This window comes from Tachyglossus aculeatus, chromosome X4, assembly GCF_015852505.1.
Source record: "Tachyglossus aculeatus isolate mTacAcu1 chromosome X4, mTacAcu1.pri, whole genome shotgun sequence".
Lineage (NCBI taxonomy): Eukaryota > Metazoa > Chordata > Mammalia > Monotremata > Tachyglossidae > Tachyglossus > Tachyglossus aculeatus.
Genome location: NC_052098.1, coordinates 50,652,870 through 50,673,986, shown reverse-complemented (window position 1 = coordinate 50,673,986; position 21,117 = coordinate 50,652,870). Strand labels below are relative to the sequence as shown.

The 21,117-nt window shown below is 45.4% G+C and overlaps 1 protein-coding gene across 3 annotated transcripts in view; it reads right to left on the bottom strand.

Annotated features, from left to right (window-relative positions):
• The window catches only part of SLC44A1 (solute carrier family 44 member 1), a 128,965-nt gene that overhangs the window by 42,165 nt on the left and 65,683 nt on the right, over positions 1-21,117 (bottom strand). For 2 of the 3 annotated variants that reach the window (XM_038769503.1, XM_038769502.1), the window contains exon 5: positions 2,306-2,399. In XM_038769503.1, coding sequence (XP_038625431.1) covers positions 2,306-2,399 — 94 coding nt within the window. Of the gene's footprint in view, positions 1-2,305; positions 2,400-19,969; positions 20,526-21,117 lie in introns of those variants that run through there. The other variant, XM_038769504.1, reaches the window with a different exon arrangement.

Here is a 21,117-nt window from a genome sequence, read left to right as displayed (position 1 = left end):
TAAGCACTTGGGAGAATACAACAGAAACAGTGGACAAGTTCCTTGCCCACAGAGGGGAAGACAGACTTTGATATAAATAAATAATTTATAATATATAGCCAGTGGCAACTACAAGGAGAACCTGTTCCCTACCAGATTTTTCTATTTTAATACAGAAAAAATCAGCTATCAGAAACTAGTTCACTAAGACAAGACCCGTTTTTAGCTCATGTTGGGTAGGCAATGTGTCTGCCAACTCTGCTGTACTGTACTCTCCCAACTACAGTGTTCTACACATATAATAATAATGATGGCATTTTTTAAGCGCTTCCTATGTGTAAAGCACTGTTCTAAGCGCTGGAGAGGTTACAAGGTGATCAGGTTGTCCCTAGGGGGGCTCACAGTCTTAATCCCCATTTTACAGATGAGGAAACTGAGGCACAGAGAAGTGAAGTGACTTGCCCAAAGTCACACAGCTGACAGTTGGCGGAGCCGGGGTTTGAACCCATGACCTCTAACTCCAAAGCCCATGCTCTTTCCACTGAGCCACGCTGCTTCAGGTAATCAGGCTGTCCCACGTGGGGCTCACAGTCTTCATCCCCATTTCACAGATGAGGTAACTGGGGCACAGAGAAGTGACGTGGCTCACCCAAAGTCACACAGCAGATAAGTGGCAGAGCCGAGGTTAGAACCCATGTCCCCTGACTCCCAAGCCCGTGCTCTTTCTACTAAGCCATGGTACTTCTTTATGTTGGCTTAGTGTGTTATCGCTCCTTATATAACTGTCACCACTTCCCTTTCCCCCTTTTTATTTTTAGATTGTGAACCCCCTGACAGACAGGGACCATGTCTGAGTCCCACCTGTATATGGTGGGACCCACCCAGTCCTTAGTACAGGGCTCCGCACACAACAATCGCTTTCTTAAATACCATCACTATTACCACCACTGCTACTTGTCAAATCCCACCTCAGTTCCTGCATCAACCTCCTCACCGACATTCTCACCTCCACCTTCTCCAGTCCATAATTCACTCCGCCGCCCGGATCATCTTTCTAAAAACTCATTCTGCCCTCATTCCCCCACTCCTCAGAAACCTCCAATAGTTGTCCATCCACCTCCGCATCAAGCAGAAATGCTTTATTATCTGCTTTAAGGTCCTAAATCAGCGCTCCCCTCTCTACCTCGCCTCGCTCCTCTCCTACTACAAGCCAGCCTTCACACTTTGCTCCTCAATAATAATAATGATGGGATTTATTAAGCACTTACTATGTGCAAAGCACTGTTCCAAGCACTGGGAAGGTAACAAGGTGTTCAGGTTGTCCCACAGGGGGCTCACAGTCTTAATCCCCATTTTACAGATGAGGTCACTGAGGCCCAGAGAAGTGAGGTGACCTGCCCAAAGTAACACAGCTTTCAACTGGTGGAGCCGGGATTTGAACCCATAACCTCTGACTCCAAAGCCCAGGCTCTTTCCACTGAGCCATGCTGTAGTCTACTCGCTATACCTCAATCTCATCTCGCCACTGACCCAATCAATCGGTCTTATTTATCGAGTACTTACTGTGTGCAGAGCATTGTACTAAGCGCTTGGGAGAGTACAAGATAACAGAGTTATAGTACAGTGCTCTGCACACAGTAAGCACTCAATAAATACGATTGAATGAATGAAAGTAAGTACTCAAAAAATACCACTGATTGAATATCTTGAGTTTTTCCATTGAGTTTTTAATCTGAGAAGCAGCATGGCCTAGTGGAAAGAGCCAGGCCCTGGGTTCTAACCCCGGCTCTGCCACTCGTATGTTGTGTAACCTTGGGTAAGCCACTTCGCTTCTCTGTGCCTCAATTACCTCATTTGTAAAATGGGGTTTAAAACTGTGAGCCCCATGTGGGACATGGACTGTGTCCAACCTGATTAGCTTGTATCTACCCCAGCGCTTAGTACAGTATCTGGCACATAGTAAGTGCTTAACTATCACTAAAAAATAAAAATATATCTGAGTTATAATACCCATCCCCCTCCAGTACTGAACCTAAATATAACAGTATGGGAACTAAAGAATAAAAACTGGAAGTTGATGCTATCTTGCTATATGCAGAGATTACGTTTTTTTTTCTGGACAAGAATCTTGGATTAAAATTTTTTATATAGCATGCTATCTTAACATAGGAGACTTCCATTTCATAGAATAAGCAATGCATTCTGGATAATACAAATGTTGCATATGAATTTACCAGTTGTTTTTTTGAACAAAAAAATTACCCTTTTCAAAAATCCGCGTATAATATAAAAAATAACAGTGAACAGATATAATAGCACAATTTACCTCTCTGGAACTGGGAGTTTAGGACATAGTTTTAAGGCCGACAGATCTGACATGTAGGCAGAAGGACTTATGTGGTAGCTACATAAAGCTGACCCTGTTGAAAGAAACAAAAGCGTTAGCCAAAGGAATGGATTCCATATATGTTTTCACTGATTTATCTTCAAATAGTAACTCGACTATGGTTGTTTTTTGTGGGGCAAGTCTACTGACATTCAAATACACTCAATCCACTGGTCATACTTGGAAATGGCTAGACTTCGGTGCTTAAAAACTAAACTTTAACCCAAAATTTAAATCACTCCCAAGTTAGCAAAGTTTCAATAGCACTTGAGGTAGAACAGGTTTTAAGATACCAGGCACGTGTGCACGCACACGTAACGAGCTGACGGTCTAGCTCGATATGCCAGCTGGGTATGATCATACAAGTCTGTTTTCCTGAATTGACATTTTATAGCAGGAAAAGGGCCAACGAAACCCCAGTTAAGTATTCACAGGCCGTATTCCTCAGTGCTCTCGATGAGCATTTCACCACCAATTACAGAATGGGCTGCACAGAGTGGGCACTCAGAAGTTGTTTACCAAATCAATCAATCAACCGTATTTATTGAGCACTTACTGTGTGCAGAGCACTGTACTAAGCACTTGGGAAGTACAAGTTGGCAACATATAGAGACAGTCCCTACCCAACAGTGGGCTCACAGTCTAGAAGGACACTAAAGGACACACCTGTCTTTTTCTTGGCTCTGCCAAAGGTGTGCAGGGTGACAAAGCGCTAAGATGATCTTTTAAATGTATATGGCCATTGCGGTACCTGATAAGCGCTTACTATGTTTCTGGCTCTGTACTAAGCGTGGGGGTAAAAACAAGATCATCGGGTCCCATATGGGGCTCACAGTGTAAGTAGGAGGGAGAACAGGGACTGAATCCCCATTTTGCAAATAAGGGCACTGAGGCCCTGAGAAGTGAAGGGACTAGCCCAAGGTCACTCAGTAGACAAGTGGTGGAGCCGGGATTAGAACCCGGGTGCTCTGACTCCCACGCCTGTGGCCTTTCCACTGGGCCATGCTGCTTCTCAATATATACCATATAGAAAACATATACCATACTTACTCACCTATCAGGCCAGTTTGGGCATCACTTTTGCAACATGAAAAACAGGGGTGGGGCTATTACATAGGGCCATAGAAAAATAAAGTCAAGCAATAAGGAGAGCAGGAGAATAAAGAGGAGAAGGGAAAAAAAAGTATGTCAGGCAGGGTGAAGGGATAGAAAGGTTAGCAGGCCCTCGAGACTGTGGCGCAGTTCTATTGCCCTCTTCCAAGTACTACAAACAACAGGCTCTGGATCAAATCTACATTCATTCTCTCTCTCTCCTCTCTCTTCTCTCTCTCTCTCTCTCTCTCTCTTCTCTCTCTCTCTCTCTCTCTCTTCCCCCCACCTTTCTCCACTTCCTATCCCAGATTGCAGGAAGAAACAAACTCCCTTCCCCAGCAGGGAGACCCCCACTCTGTAGCTGCATCTGACCCATCTCCTCCTTCCTACCCTGATGCAAACTGCTACCACTGCTTACAATTATGCAGTACAAGAAAAAACAATCTTTAACTTCCTCCTCAAAAAGTGGGGTTGGGATATTATTTGGCAGCGGTAATTATGTGAGTCAATATGGCAGTAGAAAACTCCATCACTGTCTTGAAGGGTTTGGCTCAACAAAGTCCGACAACCAGGTTTTTACCCACCAACTATCGATCAAGTGAAGAAATGCGTGAAGATTAGTGTAGCAGACCTACAAAGTGGAAGTAACATTAATCAATCCATCGAGAGTCTTTACTGAGTGCCTACTATGTGAGAATACTGTACAAAGCACTTGGGAGAGTACAATCGATTTAGAGTTTACAATCTAATGCAGTGCTTGGCACCTAGTAGTAACTGCTTAACAAATACCACAATTACTGTTACTAGAGAACAGACCTATCCATAATATTTACAGGGAGAAAGTAGAAGTGTTCTCTTTCCGCCTTAAATTGTGAACCTCACGTGAGATGGGGACCCTTTCCAACCTGATTACCCTGTGTTTAGTAGAGTGCTTGGCACATAGTAAGCACTTTACAAATACCATCATAAGCATTATCATTATGAGCTCAAACAGCAGGGTATGGAAGTTAATATGTACAAAAGGGCAGGGAGAAGTTCCAAGTGGGAAGGTGCTGAGATGATAACTGGGAGGATGTACCCTGGGGAGAAGCAGTAGGATGGCCTAGTGGATAGAGCCTGGGCCTGGGAGTCAGAAGGTCCTGGGTTTGAATCCTGACTCCTTCACTTGTCTGCTGTGACACCTTGGGGAATTAACTTCACTTCTCTGGGCCTCAAGTACGTCATCAGCAAAATGGGGATTAAGACTGTGAGCCCAATGTGGGACAGGGACTGTGTCCTACCTGATTTGCTTGTATTCCCCCGCAGCGCTTAGTAATGAGTGCTTAGGAAATACCATTATTATTAATTATTAAGAAAAATTAATCATAGAAAGTACCTTGGAGGAGGGGAGATTTCAGAAGGGCTTTTTTAAGGAAACAGAATGGCTTAGTGGAAAGACAACAGGCTTGGGAATCAGAGAAGGTGGGTTCTGATCCCTGCTCTGCCACTTGTCTGTTATCTGGCCTTGGGCAAGCCGCTTAACTTCTCTGTGCCTCAGTTACCTCAGCTGTAAAATGAGGATTAAGACAGTGAACCTGACGTGGGACAACCTCATTACCATATATCCGCCCTAGTGCTTAGAACAATGCTTGGCACGTAGTAAGTGCTTAATAAATACCATCACTGTTATTATTATTAAAGATGGGGAAAACTAGGGTCTGGTGGTTCTGAAGTGGGATAGAGTTCCAGGCAGGAGGAAGGAATATCCTCCAATGCCATCTCCTCAATCCCATTGCTAACTGGTATCTAAGGCAATAATTCAGTGGGTTTTAATGAAGAACCTCCAGTTAAAAATTTCCATGCTCTACAGATTCAGCTCCTTTAAAGGGCCATTATGTCGCTGGGATATCAGTCAGGGCACCAGAGGTTTGGATTGCTTCAAATTCTTACAATCTATTTGGAAAAGTTGATATTGGGAAGTCATAAAACTTAAAAAATGTAGATGGAAACTACTAAGCTCTCCTTAATCAATCGTATTTATTGAGCGCTTACTGTGTGCAGAGCACTGTACTAAGCGCTTGGGAAGTACAAGTTGGCAACATATAGAGACAGTCCCTACCCAATAGTGGGCTCACAGTCTAGTCTTAAAACAGTGTTCAGAGGGAAAGGGGAAAATCTTTTGAGTTAATCCCAAGGTATTTATGATACCTGTTATCAAGTTACTCAACACAGTAGGAACCGAGCTCATAGCTGCAGTTTAATAAGGCCAAGTGTGTGCGCCTGACCTGAACTTCCAAATGGTTTCATGCTCAAAACTGGAATCTGTTTGCGCAGTGTAAAGAGAACCTAACTATAGCACTTTGTGTCAGCTCCGACAAGTACAGTACTTCATTGACATTCAGCGAACATAATCCTCATCCCCACCCTCTCCCCACAAAAAAAGCAGGTCAGCGGGTGTAACGGAGTTCATTTTTATAAATACTTTCCCAGGATAATACTCAATGAAAGTATAATAGCATTATCTCCAATGGTATTCTGGGACACAAGCCAGTACTAAACAGATTCCGTATATAAATGGATTAGAAAGAAAGGATCTTTCCAATAGCTTAACAATAATAACCTTAGGGAGTCCTATTTTGTTTCCTCTTTTCCAAGGTCACGGCAGATGACAAGAGCACCACTGAAAGCCCCCCAAATTTTGAAAACCTGCCCTTGACTTTTTAGAAGACAGCGCATCCACCAAACTTTCCCACATACACTCAAGGAATGTTTTTAGGAAACAGTCTTCATTACCTTTGAACAGTAATCAGTATCTCTTAGGGAGCAAGAATGATTTCTAAGTTTTAAAGTGAAAATAAAAAGGTTTGTCTTCAGGGACTAGGAGCCTGTGAAAATAGATTAGAAAGGTAAACTGGGCTTGAGAAGCAGCATGGCCTCATGGACACAGCACGGGCCCAGGAGTCCTGGGTTCTAATCCTGACTTCATCACTTGTCTGTTGCGTGACCTTGGGCACTTCACTGTGCCTCTGGGACCTCATCTGTAAAATGGGGATTAAGACTGTGAGCCCCATGTGGGACAAGGACCATGTCCAACCTGATTTGCTTCTATCAACCCCAGCACTTAGGACAGTGTCTGGCACATAGTAAGTGCTTAACAAATACCATTCAAAAAAAAATGTGTGATCTCGGATGGGGTGGGAAGTATCTTACTTTTCTTCCAGCATGAGCTATTTTCCTGACATTGTTCTTCAAATGTTTTCTAATATTTAGTTAGTCATTTGCCATCACTGGCCTATGAAGTATGAAAGTATCATTACCCCCTCCCATAAGAGATGCCAAAGAAAGGAAATTAAGTCACTTGCTCAAAGTGACTATGCCAGTCAGTGGTAGGGATAGAAAGAGGCCTAGGTCCTAGGCTTTGAATACATCAGCAACTGATTCTCCCACCTGAATGATCAAAATAGAGATCACTGTCCAAATGGTATTTAGTGAATGGACGATGGCATTGCTAAAGGGATTTCTTAAGTGCCTACTCTGTGTCAATCACTGGGGTAGAAACTAGATAATGAGATTGATCACAGTCCCTGATCAATCTATCAATCAATCAATTGTATTTACTGAGTGCTTACTATGTGCAGAGCACTGTACTAAGCGCTTTGCACATAGTAAGCACTTAACAAATGCCATCATTATTATTATTACAACATAACAGAGTTGGTCTATACAGGATTCCCAGTCAAAAAGGTGGGAGAACAGGTATTTTATTCCCAATTTATATATGAGGAACCTGAGACCCAAAGAGGTTAAATAACTTGCCCACGGTCACCCAGCAGGCCAGTGACAGGGTTGGGATGAGAACTTGGGTCTCCTGACTCCCGGTTCCAAATTCCTTTTCATGAGGCTGTCATTGTCTTCAATTTTACCTGGCAGTTCATTTGGGTTTAAAAAAATACATTGGGTTTCATTCAGGCTCATTCTATTCAGGTTTCCTTCAGATGACAAAATAATCCTGTCCTTTTTAAACTGGCTTTCTCTTTCTCTTTTTGTTGGAAGGATATTCCATTCCAAGTACAGAAGAAGTGTAGCCTCGTGGAAAGAAGGGCCTGGGTTTTAAGCCCGGCTCTGCCACTTGTCTGCTGTGTGACCTTGGGTAAGGCATTTAAATTCTCCGTGCCTCAGCTACCTCATCTGTACAATAGGAATTTTAAGACTGTGAGCCTCATGTGGGACATGACCTGTGTCCAACCTGATTAGCCTATATCTACCCCAGCACTTAGTACAGTGCCTGGCACGTAATATATGCTTAACAAATGCAATTTTTTTTTTAAAAAGTATGTGGCTTCTTGAGAGGTACAAAATATCCAGGTTCAGGTCCCTGTATTCACTGACTTTTCCATTCCATTCCAAAGTCTTGGAAACATCTGCCCAATTTATTCTATTCCAAAAAAAAAAACCCCAAATCAGAGACTTTATGCTGTAGAAAAAATTTTAAATCTGTAAAATTCAATCTGTGAATATAAGAGTAGAGAGATGGAAGATAAGTTTAAAAGAAAGCAGGACTGACAGTGATAAGCAGGAGGGAAAAAAGTATCGTTTTTATTCACTCTTCAAATGCAAGATAATTTTCTAATTTCAATCCCTGACAAACTCATGCTCAGAGGATCCATTCAAAACCCATAAAAAACCATTGCAATTGTAGAATATAAACATGTATGGGTCAATTTGATAGGTTTCTGCTAGGCAAGTCTACGCCAATACGTATATTTCCCACAATTCGTGGTATTTTTGAATGCATCGCTGAGATCTTCAGAAATGACTCTCTTCATGCACTGAGGGTATGTGTTATGTGCACACATGCACACATTATATACGTCAAATTTGAAGACGTATCACCGGGGTGAGCTCTGATCCTGCCTTGACCCTAGCTTTCATCACTCTCTGTCCTGAGGGGAGGGGGAGAGACGGGAGGAGAGAGGGGAGGATAGGAGAGTGGTCGGCTATGTACCTACATCTGTTCCGTCTCCTCTGGAGGCTCTAAAGAGGATCCAATTAATCATATTTACTGAGTGCTTATTGTGCGCAGAGCACTGTACTAAGCACTTGGGCGAGTACCACGCAACAACAGACACATTCGCTGCCCACGATGACTTACAGTCTAGTGGTGTGGTCAATTGGTAGGTGAGCGCGCCACGGTCATCTTAGGCTCTCCCCCTATTTGTAGTCAAGTCTCGAAAGGGAGGAGGAATCAGTGGAGGGCATATATACAGATCTGCACACGTGCAATTGAGCCAGCCCAACCTATGGGTACCCACGGCAGAGTTATCGGTTGGGTTGAGAAGTAGATCTTCATTACTCAGATACGAGAGAATAGCCTACGGATTTGGGGGCAACATACAATAACTGCGCCGATCTCTAAATCCTTTCCAGCTTGTGTATGTGTGAAGACCATCCATTAGCTGCACTGTTATATCGGCTACCCACAAATGCTAGGTGCTGTCTGGTTTTTATCCTCCCTGTACCATGATCTCCTGAAGGGAGCGTGGCGCAGCGAGAGGAACACAGGCCTGGGAGCCAGAGGATCTGCGTACTAATCGCGGCTCCACCACGTGCCTGCTGGGTGACCTTAGGCAAGTCACTTCACTGCTCTGGGCCTCAGTTCCCTCATCTGGAAAATGGGGATTTAGACTGTGAAACCCACGTGGGATATAGACCCAATCTAGCCTGATTAGTTTGTATCTACCCCAGTGCTTAGTACAATGCCTGGCACACAGTAAGTGCTTAACGAATACCATAAAAGCAAAACCAAACCAAACATAAGCTACAGCCAAAGGATATGTGCACTGAAAATGGGGATTAAATCCAACTCCCTCCTGCTTAGACGGTGAGCCCTGTACAGGACAGGGACTGCGTCCAGCCTGATTATCTTGTAACTCCCCCAGTGCTTAATACAGTGCCTGGTACATAGTAAGTAATAATAATAATAATGATGGCATTTGTTAAGCGCTTACTATGTGCAAAGCACTGTTCTAAGCACTGGGGGGATACAAGGTGATGAGGTTGTCCCATGTGGGGCTCACAGTCTTAATCTCCCTTTTACAGATGAGGGAACTGAGGCTCAAAGAAGTTAAGTGACTTGCCCAAGGTCACACAGTAGACATGTGGTGGAGCTGGGACTTGAACCCATGACCTCTGACTCCCAAGCCCATGCTCTTTCCACTGAGCCACGCTGCTTCTCTAACAAGTGCTTAACAAGTACCATCATTATCATCTCTGCTCTAAGAATCATACCAAACCTTTTTAGAAGTTGTCAGCTCCACTTTTTGAAGTTTTATGGACCCGGCAGAGAACACTTGCATTCCTCCTGAGTCAACATGCAGCAAAGACTACATCTTCTATGCCCCAGTGGAGTCTGAAGCGTGATTAATGGTCGTCTTAGCATCTCACCACATCACGTGTGTTCACGTGCTCCATTCAGGCAGAACCTCCAGTCTTACAGGCTGCCCGGAAGACGGTATCTCACAGAGACACCTGTTCATTGGCTCCGTTCTTAGAGACGGATAGGCTTTCTTGCTGATTGATAGGGTGGCTTCAATGGTGTTGCAGTTTCTTCCATTCAGTTGCCTGGGTGATTTGAGTTCCTTGACATAAGGTATAGAGGCACTCCATCTACTGACTTCTGTTTCCCCAATGACTTCCATAAATCATTTTTTCCCAGGCAAAGCCATCTCGGCAGGAAGTGGCGACAAAAGCTGCTTGCTAAAAAGGACCCTCAACCCTTGGCTTTGGTTTGTTTTTGCTTTGACTGGACCTCTGGTTCTAGGCCTTGCAACAATCTCCTGGTAAGGGAATGCTGGCTGGGAAGCAGGAATACAGTGGAGATTCTCATCACGTCGTCCAGCTTCCCCAATACGGCTAATTCTTTTTCTTCTCTCTGTTCTTTCCCCATCTTCCCACTTGGCAGCAGCATTTCTTTCTTTTCTATGATATTCGTTAAGTGCTTACGATGTGCCAGGCACTGTACTGAGCACTAGGGTAGATACAAGCTCATCAGGTTGGACACAGTCCCTGTACCGCACAGGGCTCTTAATCCCCATTTTCCATATGTGGAAACAGAGGCACAGAGGAAGGAAGTGACTAGCTCAAGGTCACACAGCAGACAAGTGGCTGAGTAAGGATTAGAACCCAGGTCCTTCTGACTTCCAGGCCTGGGCTCTATCCACTAGACCACATTGATTCTGTAATTACTAGATTCAAATTCCAGAGATGCACATTTGTTTGCAAATTCAGACATTTGGTTATTCTGAAATGCCACAGAGTGAGTTGCCACATATGGAGGGATACCCAAACTTTAACCTCCTTTTCAGCTTTCGTAGCCGGTAGGGAATGATGCAACATACCCCTGTGTCCAGCATGGATCAGCCATGAGATGGAAGATGGCAGCAGGAAGACGTGGTATAACACCCGACCAGAGAAGCAGCGTGGCCTGGTGGATAGAACCTGGGCTTCAGAGTCAGAAAGACCTTTTTTTAAAAAAAAATGGTATTTGATAAGCGCTTACTATGTGCCAGGCACTGTTCTAAGCGCTGGGGTAGATACAAGTTCATTTACTTGGACACAATCCCTGTCCCAAGTGGAGTTCACTTAATCTTAATCTCCATTTTACAGATGAAGGAATTTAGGCACAGAGAAGTGAAGTGATTTTCCCAAGATCACACAGCAGACAAGTGGCAGAGCCGGGATTAGAATGCAGGTCCTTCTGACTCCCAGGCCCGTGTTCTACCCACTAGGGCATGCTGCTTCTAATCCCGGCCCTGCCCCTTGGGGACTAAAACTGTGAGTCCCACATGGGACACGGACTGAGTTCAACCTGATTAGCTTGTATTTACCCCAGCGCTTAGTACAGTGCCTGGCATAATAGTAAGTGCTTAAAAAATAATAAAAAAACCCACCAAAATCCATGGACCCGGATGTCTAAGTGACAGAGAGCCAAAAGTGCAGAACTTCATTCATTCAATCGTATTTACTGAGCACTTACTATGTGCAGAGCACTGTACCAGGCACTTGGGAGCGTACACTACAACAATAAACAGTCACATTCCCTGCCTAGAATAAGCTTACAGTCTAGGGTCTAAACTGTGGGCCAGTTGTTAAAATGGGTGACTAGTAATCAGGTGCCTTACTGTCCCCTCTGGGGCCTGATTGGCTATAGACCAGGTTTGCAGATTGTGGGTGTGATTTTCACGACATGAGTAACCAGTCTCTACTTCTTAGGTGGTTGTACCCTTTATGGATATTATCAAGGTTTCTCTGAAGGTCTGTCGGGCAAGAGAGAAATCCTAGGGATCTGAGGGTTAGACTATTTGATTTCTGGGACTTGGGTCTTTGGGAACTGGAGAACGGCTGGAGTTGCTTCACCCTGCTGCCTAGATCATTATTCTACAAAACCACTCAGTCCACATCTCCCCGCTCCTCAAGAATCTCCTGTGTTTACCCACCTACCTGCGCATCAAACTCCTTACCATTGGCTTTAAAGCGGTCAGTCAACTCGCCCCCTCCTGCATCAGCTCACTGATCTACTGCAACCCAGCCCGCACGCTTTGCTCTTCTACCATCAACCTACTCACTGTAACTCGATTTCACTATCTCGCCCACATCCTTTCTCCCTGACACTCCTGTCCCCTTCATATCCGACAGACCACTGCTCTCCTCTACCTGGCCTTCCCTAAGCCCTCATTACCCCTATTCGCCCTCCCTTCTGTGTTTCCTATGCCCTTGGATCTACGCAGAGAAGGAGTGTGGCCTAGCTGAAAGAACCCAGGCCTGCTCTGTGACCTCAGGGCAAGTCGCTTACCTTCTCTGTGCCTCACTTCCCTTATCTCCAAAATGGAGATGTAATATCTATTCTCCCTCCTAGCCCCAAGTGGGACCTATGATCTTGTACCTACCCCAGCACTTAGAACAGCGGGACTTAGTGAAGTCAAAAGGACCTGGGTTCTAACCCCAGCTCTGCACATAGTAGGAACTTAACAGATACCACAATTAGTATCATCTGTTTTCTTGAAGCACTCAATCATACCACTCTCACTCACATAGCACTTATGTACATATCCAGAATCGATTTTAATGTCCCCTCTAGACTGTAAACTCCTTGAGGGTGGGCAATTTGTCTACCAACTCCATTGTTCTACACTCTCCTAAGTGCTCAGCCTGGAGCTTCCGCACACAGTAAGTGCTCAATAAATGTCACTGCTTGACTGAAGAGTCTAACTTGATTCTGGTTGTCATTCCCCATCTGTGTCTTGCTATCTCTTGCTATTACTCTACCAGGAGAAGCAGCGGGTCTTAGTGAAGTCAAAAGGACCTGGGTTCTAACCCCAGCTCTGCCACTTGTCCACTGGGTGACCTTGGGCTAGTCACTTCACTTCTCTGGGCCTCAGTTCCCTCATCTGGAAAATGGGGCTTAAGACTGTGAACCCCATGTGGGACAGGGACCGTGTCCAGCCTGATTAGCTGGTATCTACCTCAGCGCTTACAACAGTGCCTGGAACATAGTAAGCAATTAAATGCCATTAAAACCCCCCACAAAAAACCAAAATAACCCTTTCTCTGTGGAACCTGTATGTCTCATCTTTGTGATCAGGTCTGTTATGGTACACCTCAGGAGTAAGGAGGAGAGGGAGTCTTCTACTACTATTTCAGGCTCATTTCTGTCCATTTAAAAAAAAATGAAAATCAAACGTTATCCTGAAATATCTTCCTTTCTGAACAAATTCTGGAAATTATGCAAGTTTCAGCTACGCATATGATATGCCAACCCTGCAAATTTTAGGTTGCCGCTACAGGAATAACTTTACTTAAGGAGATGGGCCATGCCATATTTAACTCTATGGTAACTATAGGAACTATGCAAATTATGCAAATTCAAGTCTCACCCAAGCACGTTTCACATTTTTAGACTGTTATAAAAGAATACACTTTGCAGATATACAGACCCCAAACTAACTTTTTAATTAGTGATGGATTATGCACATATGTGCAATGTATAAACTTATGCATTTTAATATGCTTGTTTAGGGGTACACATTTTGAAAATGAAATGTGCAGGCCTGGGAATATTTAACATTATGGTTAGGTAAATGATGTAAATATGCAGATGTGCATTAAGCCTACCTGAATAAACTGCCGCCCTATTGCATATGAGCAAATTTGCAGTCCCATAAATATAAAAATGTTATAAAGGATGAGGATGAACTATATAAATTAGGTCATAAGTATTGAATTAGGTCATAAGTATTGTGCACACCCAAATAAATTATGCAACTGTATACTGTTGTTCATGGGTAATTTTCTTAGTTAGATACACAGGTCTTAACATCTGAGTGAATGTGCAAGCTCTGTGAACAGTGTTCCATCTCTTTATAAATTGACTATGCACACAATTCTTGCCTGTTGCTCTTTATTTTGTGGGGTGTCCATTGCATTGTGAGAAGGTGTCCTCTTGTAACCTCCCCAAGTCTGAGGGTTAAGTTGGTTTGATGAGATCCCCACTTCAATTTACTCAGAAGAGCCCAGTCTTGGCTCATGATTGGCAGGGACCATGTCCATTGATTCTGTTGTATTGTCCTCTCCCAAGCACTTAGTACAGTGCCCCTATACTGTAAATACTGCAAGATCCTAGCCACATGTACAAATGGGCCTGAAAAGCACGATGCAAGACCGACCCACCCTCCCAAAGGGCCTGTCTCTGTTTTTTTCTCTGTCTCCTTGTCTCCCCATCTTCCCAAGGCCTTTGCTCTAGGAGAGCAACCCCTCTTCTGATTTCTGGCTTGATTTCTAGGCTTGTTGGTCTGCTGCAGTTACCTCCCAACGGTCTGTTGCTATGTCATGTGGTTTGAAACTGTGCTTCTCCACATCTTCAAAATGTTTGTTCTGCCTCTTGGAGAGAGAAAGAGAGAGAGAGAGAGAGAGAGAGAGAAACACGAACACGGACGGGGGGAAGGGAGAGAGAGTGTGTCCCTTTCCAGTTCCCCACAAGGCAGCTGTTTGGGTATTCTGCTATAATCCATTCTCCTCACGTGACCCACCCAGCAGAGCTTAGGTGCTGTGAGTATTGCTTCAATGCTGGCAATCTGACTGTGGACTAGGAACCCCTGGTTGATTTTCTTGTCCTGCCGTGTGATGTACAGTATGGTTCGGAGGTGATGCTGATGAAACTGGTCCAGAAGTTAGTTGGGTCTTCTGGAATAGGTTTGGGTCTCACAGCCATAGAGAAGGCAGACCTGCCACTTGGCATGAGCTTGATGCCCTGTTGCTTCCCCACTCGCTTTCAGTCTTCCAAAGTCAAGGCTGACCTGTTTTACTGTTTTCTATCTTGGTTGTTATTGTCCTTGCCTTGTTGGACAGCACACTGCCTAAGCAGAATTCGCTGATGGTCTTCTTTGTTACTGATGAAAAACTTCAGTTGCGGGGGGCGTTTCCAGGCTGGAATACGATTTCCTTTTACTTCAGACTTGTCAGATCGTAGGGCTGTGTGGCATCTGCAAAGCCATTCGTAATTACCTGCATGTCTCCTTGGGTATGTCTCGAACAGTGGCATCTGCAAGATAGCAGCTCCTGGGCCAGTGTCTCAAATCAATCCATCAATCAATAGTATTTATTGAGCACTTACCATGTGCAGACACATTCCCTGCCCACAACGAGCTGACGGTCGTCATCGTCAAAAGTCTTTGAGGCCTCTAGACTGTAAGCTTGTTATGGGAAAGGAACGTGTCTACCAACTCTGTTGCACTGTACTCCCCCAAGTGCTTAGTACAGTGCTATGCACACAGCAAACACTAAATAAATAACATCAATTGATGATGCATGTGGCACGTTGAGCCAAAAGAGTTTACCAGTGGATCGGCTACATATTCTGACACAAGCTTGTGCCTCTCTTGTTGCACTGTCGAGCGTGGAGGCATTAAGCAGGTTGAATGGGCCCAGACCGGGCACATAACCTTTCTTAACGCCATCAGGGATGGGGAAAGAGTCAGACAGGGCTGCTCCAACTAACTTGGTTGTCCAACCCCTCCTGGTACTAAGAATCAATCAATCAATCAATCAATCGTATTTAAAGAAGCTGGATGAATTACTCAAGGCAGGCAAGTTTGTTTGGCAATTCGCCAAACTCTGGTCTGTTGGTGTTGAGTGCTTCATTAGAACCACAAATCGAACATTAACAGTCAGGGTATTAATTTCTGCATCTACTATGCTGTGAAGATCATATCCACTGTGCCTTGGTTTGTTCCACAGTCACATTGTGATTTAGATAGCATCAAGTGGACCTTGTTTTTTAGTAGTTTGTTCAAAAGGACTCTCGCTAGAATCTTGTCAGTCATGGAAAGCAGGGAAAGTTTTCCCACAACTTCCTCAGTCAGCTCTCTCTTCTTAAAGATGATTATTCTCGTGGCATCCTTGAAGTCTTGGGGCAATTTTCCAGGGATCCATACAGTTGAGGAGAAGCTCAAGCAGACCTCTGAGGATTAGGTCCCCTGGTTGTTTGCGGATTTCTGCAGGAATGTCATCTAATATGGGTGGGGTCTTTTCAGAAAGCTGGCAGCCCTGAGGCAAGAATTCCAGATACTCACTTCCCCATGTGACATGAGGCAATCTCTAGTCACCAAGTGTGCAGAGTATGGTGATGGGCAGTTTCTCAGCCCCTGTTCCTGATTTTACAGACAATTACTCTCCCCTCTCTTCAAAGCCTTATGGAAGGCACATCTCCTCCAGGGTATTCCCAGATTAAGCCCTCCTTTCCTCTTCTCCCACTCCCTTCTGCATAGCCTTGACTTGCTCCCTTAATTCCTCTCCCCGGCCTCAGGCCCAAAGCACTTATGCACATATCGTAATTTATTTATATTCATGTCTGTCTCCCCAGTAAAGTCACTGTGGGCAGGGAATGTGTCTGTCATATTGTCCTTCTCCAAGCCCTTAGTACAGTGCTCTGCACACAGTAAAGCATGCAATAAAAACAACTGATGGATAACTTTTGCGTGTGTGTGGTATTTGTTAAGCGCTTACTATGCGCAAGGCACTGTACTAAGTGCCGGGGTGGATACAAGCAAATTGGGTTGGACACAGTCCCTGCCCCATGTGGGGCTCACAGTCTCAATCCCCATTTACAGATAAGGTAACTGAGGCCCAGAAAACTGAAGTGACTTGCCCAAGGCCGCACAGCAGACAAGTGGAGGAGCTGGAAGATTTATTACTCTATTTATTTTACTTGTACATATTTACTATTCTATTTATTTTGTTAATGATGTGCATCTAGCTTTAATTCTATTTGTTCTGATGACTTGACACCTGTCCACGTTTTGTTGTCTGTCTCCCCCTTCTAGACTGTGAGCCAGTTGTTGGGTAGGGACCGTCTCTATATGTTGCCAACTTGTACTTCCCAAGTGCTTAGTACAGTGCTTGGCACACAGTAAGCGCTCAACAAATACGACTGAATGAATGAATGAACCCATGACCTTGTGACTCCCAGGCTCGTGCTGTAGCCACTAGGCCAGGCTGCTTCCTAATTACTGTTGAATATTATTATTCAATTATTAATTGAATAAAGGTGTGTGGTAGCAATAGTCTCCTAATTCCCCCACTGTAGCAGTTCCTGAGTGGCCGCCCCCTGCCCTCAGCCCAGGATGTTGGGTGGGGTCTGGGCACCAGAGCCAGGGTCCACAGGCTGGGCCCGCATTAGGGAGCAACAGCAAAGCTTCTGAACAACTTTTTGCCCCGCCAGGATAAGCAGAGCTCTGGCTTCCCATCTGATGGCCAGACAGTTGCTAAATTATTGGAGGGACCCAGGCCCGGTGGGCAGGAGTGAGTATCCCCTGCTCCCTCTTGCGTCAAGACAGCAAATGCTGCCTGAGACGTGCATTTAAAGGGGCAGAACTGGGTCTGCGGCACACCCCCTGCTAGGCACTGCAGCTAGGGGCAAATTGACAGCCTCTTCTAAGGTTTTTGAAGCCTTTCTTTTTTTTTTTTTGCATACCTACGAAGCATCGTTCAACTTCAGAGGGAGTTATTTACTGAGGCAGAAGAAGAAAAGCAGCATGGCCTGGTGGAAAGAGCATAGGCCTGGGAGTCAGAGGACTTGGGTTCTAATAATAATCATGGCATTTGTTAAGCACTTACTGTGTGTCAGGCACTGTACTAAGCACTGGGGTGGACACATGCAAATCGGGTTGACACAATCCCTGTCCCACATGGGGCTCACAGTTTCAATCCCCATTTTACAGATGACGGAACTGAGGCCCAAAGAAGTGAAGTTACTTGTCCAAGATCACACAGCAGACACATGGCAGAGCCAGGATTAGAACCCATGACCTCCTGGATCTGCCCATTGGTTGCCTGCTGTGTGACCTTGGGCAAGTTGCTTAAGTTATCAGTGCCTCTGTTTCCTCATCTGTAAAATGGGGATTCAATACCTGATCTCCCTCCTACTTAGACTATGAGCCCCACGTGAAACAGGGTCTGTGTCAGACCTGATTACCTTATATCAACCCTGGTGCTTAGAACAGTGCTAGACATATGGTAAGTGCTTAGCAATTTATAACAGTAGTAATAGCAATAATAATAATAGCAATAATAATCACAATAATGAGGGAAGGAGTTGAATGAATGGCTTTGGGAGAAATTTAAGTTTGGGTAATTAGCATGTCACAAAGAAGACCAGATATGGTGCTAAAGACCCTCTACCTCCCCAGGTGCCCTCCCCTTAGAGAAGCCACTCTATGTATGTCTCTCTGCCTACTTGTTTCTGTCTGGCTGCCTCAGTCTCTCTTCTCCCCTCAACCCATCAAGTAATCAATGGTATTTGTTGAGTGCCTACTGTGTGCAGAGCACTGTACTAAGTACTTGGGAGAGTACAATATAACAGATTAGCATGGCCTAGTGGCTAGAGCATGGGCCTGAGAGTCAGAAGGACTTGGGTTCTAATCCCCGCTCTGCCACTTGCCTGCTGGGTGACCTTGTGCAAGTTACTTGACTTCTCTGTGCCTCACTTCCCTCATCTGTAAAATGAGGATTAAGATTGTGAGCCCCATGTGGGACAGGGACTGTGTCCAACCTGATGAGCTTGGTACTTAGTACCAGTGCTTAGTACTGTGCCTGGCACATAGTAAGCAATTAATAAATACCATTTTTTTAAAAAAAGCTGATAGATACGTTCCCTACCCTTCCTCTCTTCTCTTCTAGTTTCACTGAATCCCTTTTGGTGTCTGTTTCTGTCTCTACTCCTGCCAAACTGAATAAAAAAAAAAAAAGGCAGGGAGATACAGAAAGAGACAAAAGAAAAAAAAAATCAGTGAAACAGGAGACATGAGACACACAGGCCTAAACCAAACTGGGAGCAGCAGGGGGAGGGGGTGGGGTAGGAGGAGTGGGGCGCTCCCACCTTTTATTGGGTGGCTGATCTTGTTCTGCTCTCCCTGGTAGGGATAACCCCAGACTCCTTCCAAGCTTCACTGGGTGCCCCTCACCGGGTAGAGCTGGTTCCTATCGGCATCTCCCAGGCATTCTGACTCCGGAGACAGCAGAAGTTGGGGTGGATCTAAGAGAGGAAGGGGGGCCTTGGGATAGATACACAAGCCCCTGGCCGCCACTGCCACAGCACTAACCCAATTCCCCGCAAAGGGCCCTGATAAACAGCAATCCCTCTGGGCGTGCTTGCTTCCTGCTGTTATCAGTAAGCAGGTGGCGCCAGGCCAGTCCTTTGGGCTGAAAAGGTCTGGATGGAGAGTCTCGTAGCTGGTGGAGGCGGCCGTCTCAAACTGGCAAGGGCTGGTACCAGGGTGAGGAATGCCTGAAAAGCCCCAGAGCCCCCACGACAACTGGAAGCCCCATTCGGGACAGGGACTGTGTCCAATCTGATTAGCTTCTACCTCCTCCAGCGCTTAGAACGGTGTTTGACACATAGTTGACGCTCATCAAATACCATTTAAAACAAACAACAATAAAAAAAACCTGGGATACAGCCGGTGGATCCTGCTCCTTCGGGGGCCAAGACAGCTCCGAATCAACTTGGGGGATAGCTGCTTCAGGCCCATTCGCTGAGGAGATGCTGCAGCTTAACCCCGGTAGGGGCCTTGAAGCGGGTGACCCCCACAACGATTCAGGGCTGTCAAAACCAGCCCCCCACCGGGGCAGGATCCACCGACTCCGTCCCTGCTTCGGCCACTTCCACTTCTGTCCCGCCGTCCCTCTGCTGCCCGGCCCTTAAATACCAAACGAATCAACGAAAACCTAACGCCAAACCTTTATAGCGATTCCTTTATTTCCGAGGGGGGCAGCTGTCATGGGAGGGTGGGGAAGTGGAGGATCCTGGAATTAACTCAAAATGGCCACCGCACATGCAGCAGAGGCAAGATTGGGTGCGGTGGGAACTCTGCACATGTGCGGTGGCCTACTGGAGGAGGTCTCCGGGAGGGGGACCATTTTGAGATGGTCCAAGGGCTCTCTGTCGTCCTCGCTCTGTGTCACACCGAGACAACCACTTACCTAACTTACCGGTCTGAAGGAGGACCGGAATACAGGCTCTTTCCATTTTCCTCAGAAGTAGAGGGCTGAGCACATGCACGGATCCACATTCTGGCAGCTCTCCTGGGCTTCAGGGGGATCTCCTTCTTGATGTTGGAAGGCATGTCCAGGAGTTCCTGTCAGCATGGCCCCCCAGGTAAGGCGTCCTCCTTAGCCACAATACGGGGGACTCCATTCACACTACTCAAGGGTGATGGGGACCGGTAGTGGGTACAAGGCTACCTAGCTTCAACAGTGATCGATGAAAGCCTTCGGTGGCAGTCGGCATGAGCCTGGATCTCTTCAGCCTTGGCACTGCTCCACTGGTCACCCGCACAGAGCCCCCCCCGCCCACCAGGTTCTGGGATGGCCTCAGTTTCCGTTATGATCTTGAGGAGCTGGAAGTCTTGTTTTGAGGAGCCTGAGTGGTTTTTTAATCCGATCCATTTTCATCAAGCCAGTCTACCAGTCTCTTGGCTGTATCCACTGTCTTGATGGCTGCTTGGTAAATAGTGTTTCTGAGAAGGGCTCACTTCTGCTGTCAACCCTGTCACAATGAGGCTATAAAGATTAGTAATTAAGGGGGCGTTGAGGTCATTAAGGTCAAAGGAAAAAGAGTGAGGAAAACACAACAGTAGAGCAAAGAACACAAAAGCACACTGCAGCAAACAAAACCTAAGTAGATTTATGTTATATATCATTCTCTTATTAATCGAATTCTATCACCAGTGCTAAAATGGGTCCCGCTCTCACTACGGAGCTGCAGAAAATATAAAACTTGCTTTGCTTTTGGGCTATGGAATGTTAATACAAATCATGGCCACTGCTGCCTTTTACTGTAAGAGCTGTAAAACAGAGTCCATATTTTAAAGGGGCTTTACCTCTTTTCTACAAATGTGAAAGGTTCCAAAGTTACAGATTCACAATTCTACATTTCCTGTTCCACGGAAATGCCTGCAGATTTCTTGGCAGCTGCTGTCAACAATAGCCATGTCTGCACAAAAGAGACCCAATCTCTCTGGAATAGGGGTCAAGAGATTAGCAAATGTTAAGGGGGTTGGACACACAGGCTTTTTGGTACAACTCATCACTCAAGGCCTGCAAAACAATAGGCTGAAGATACACAGCTG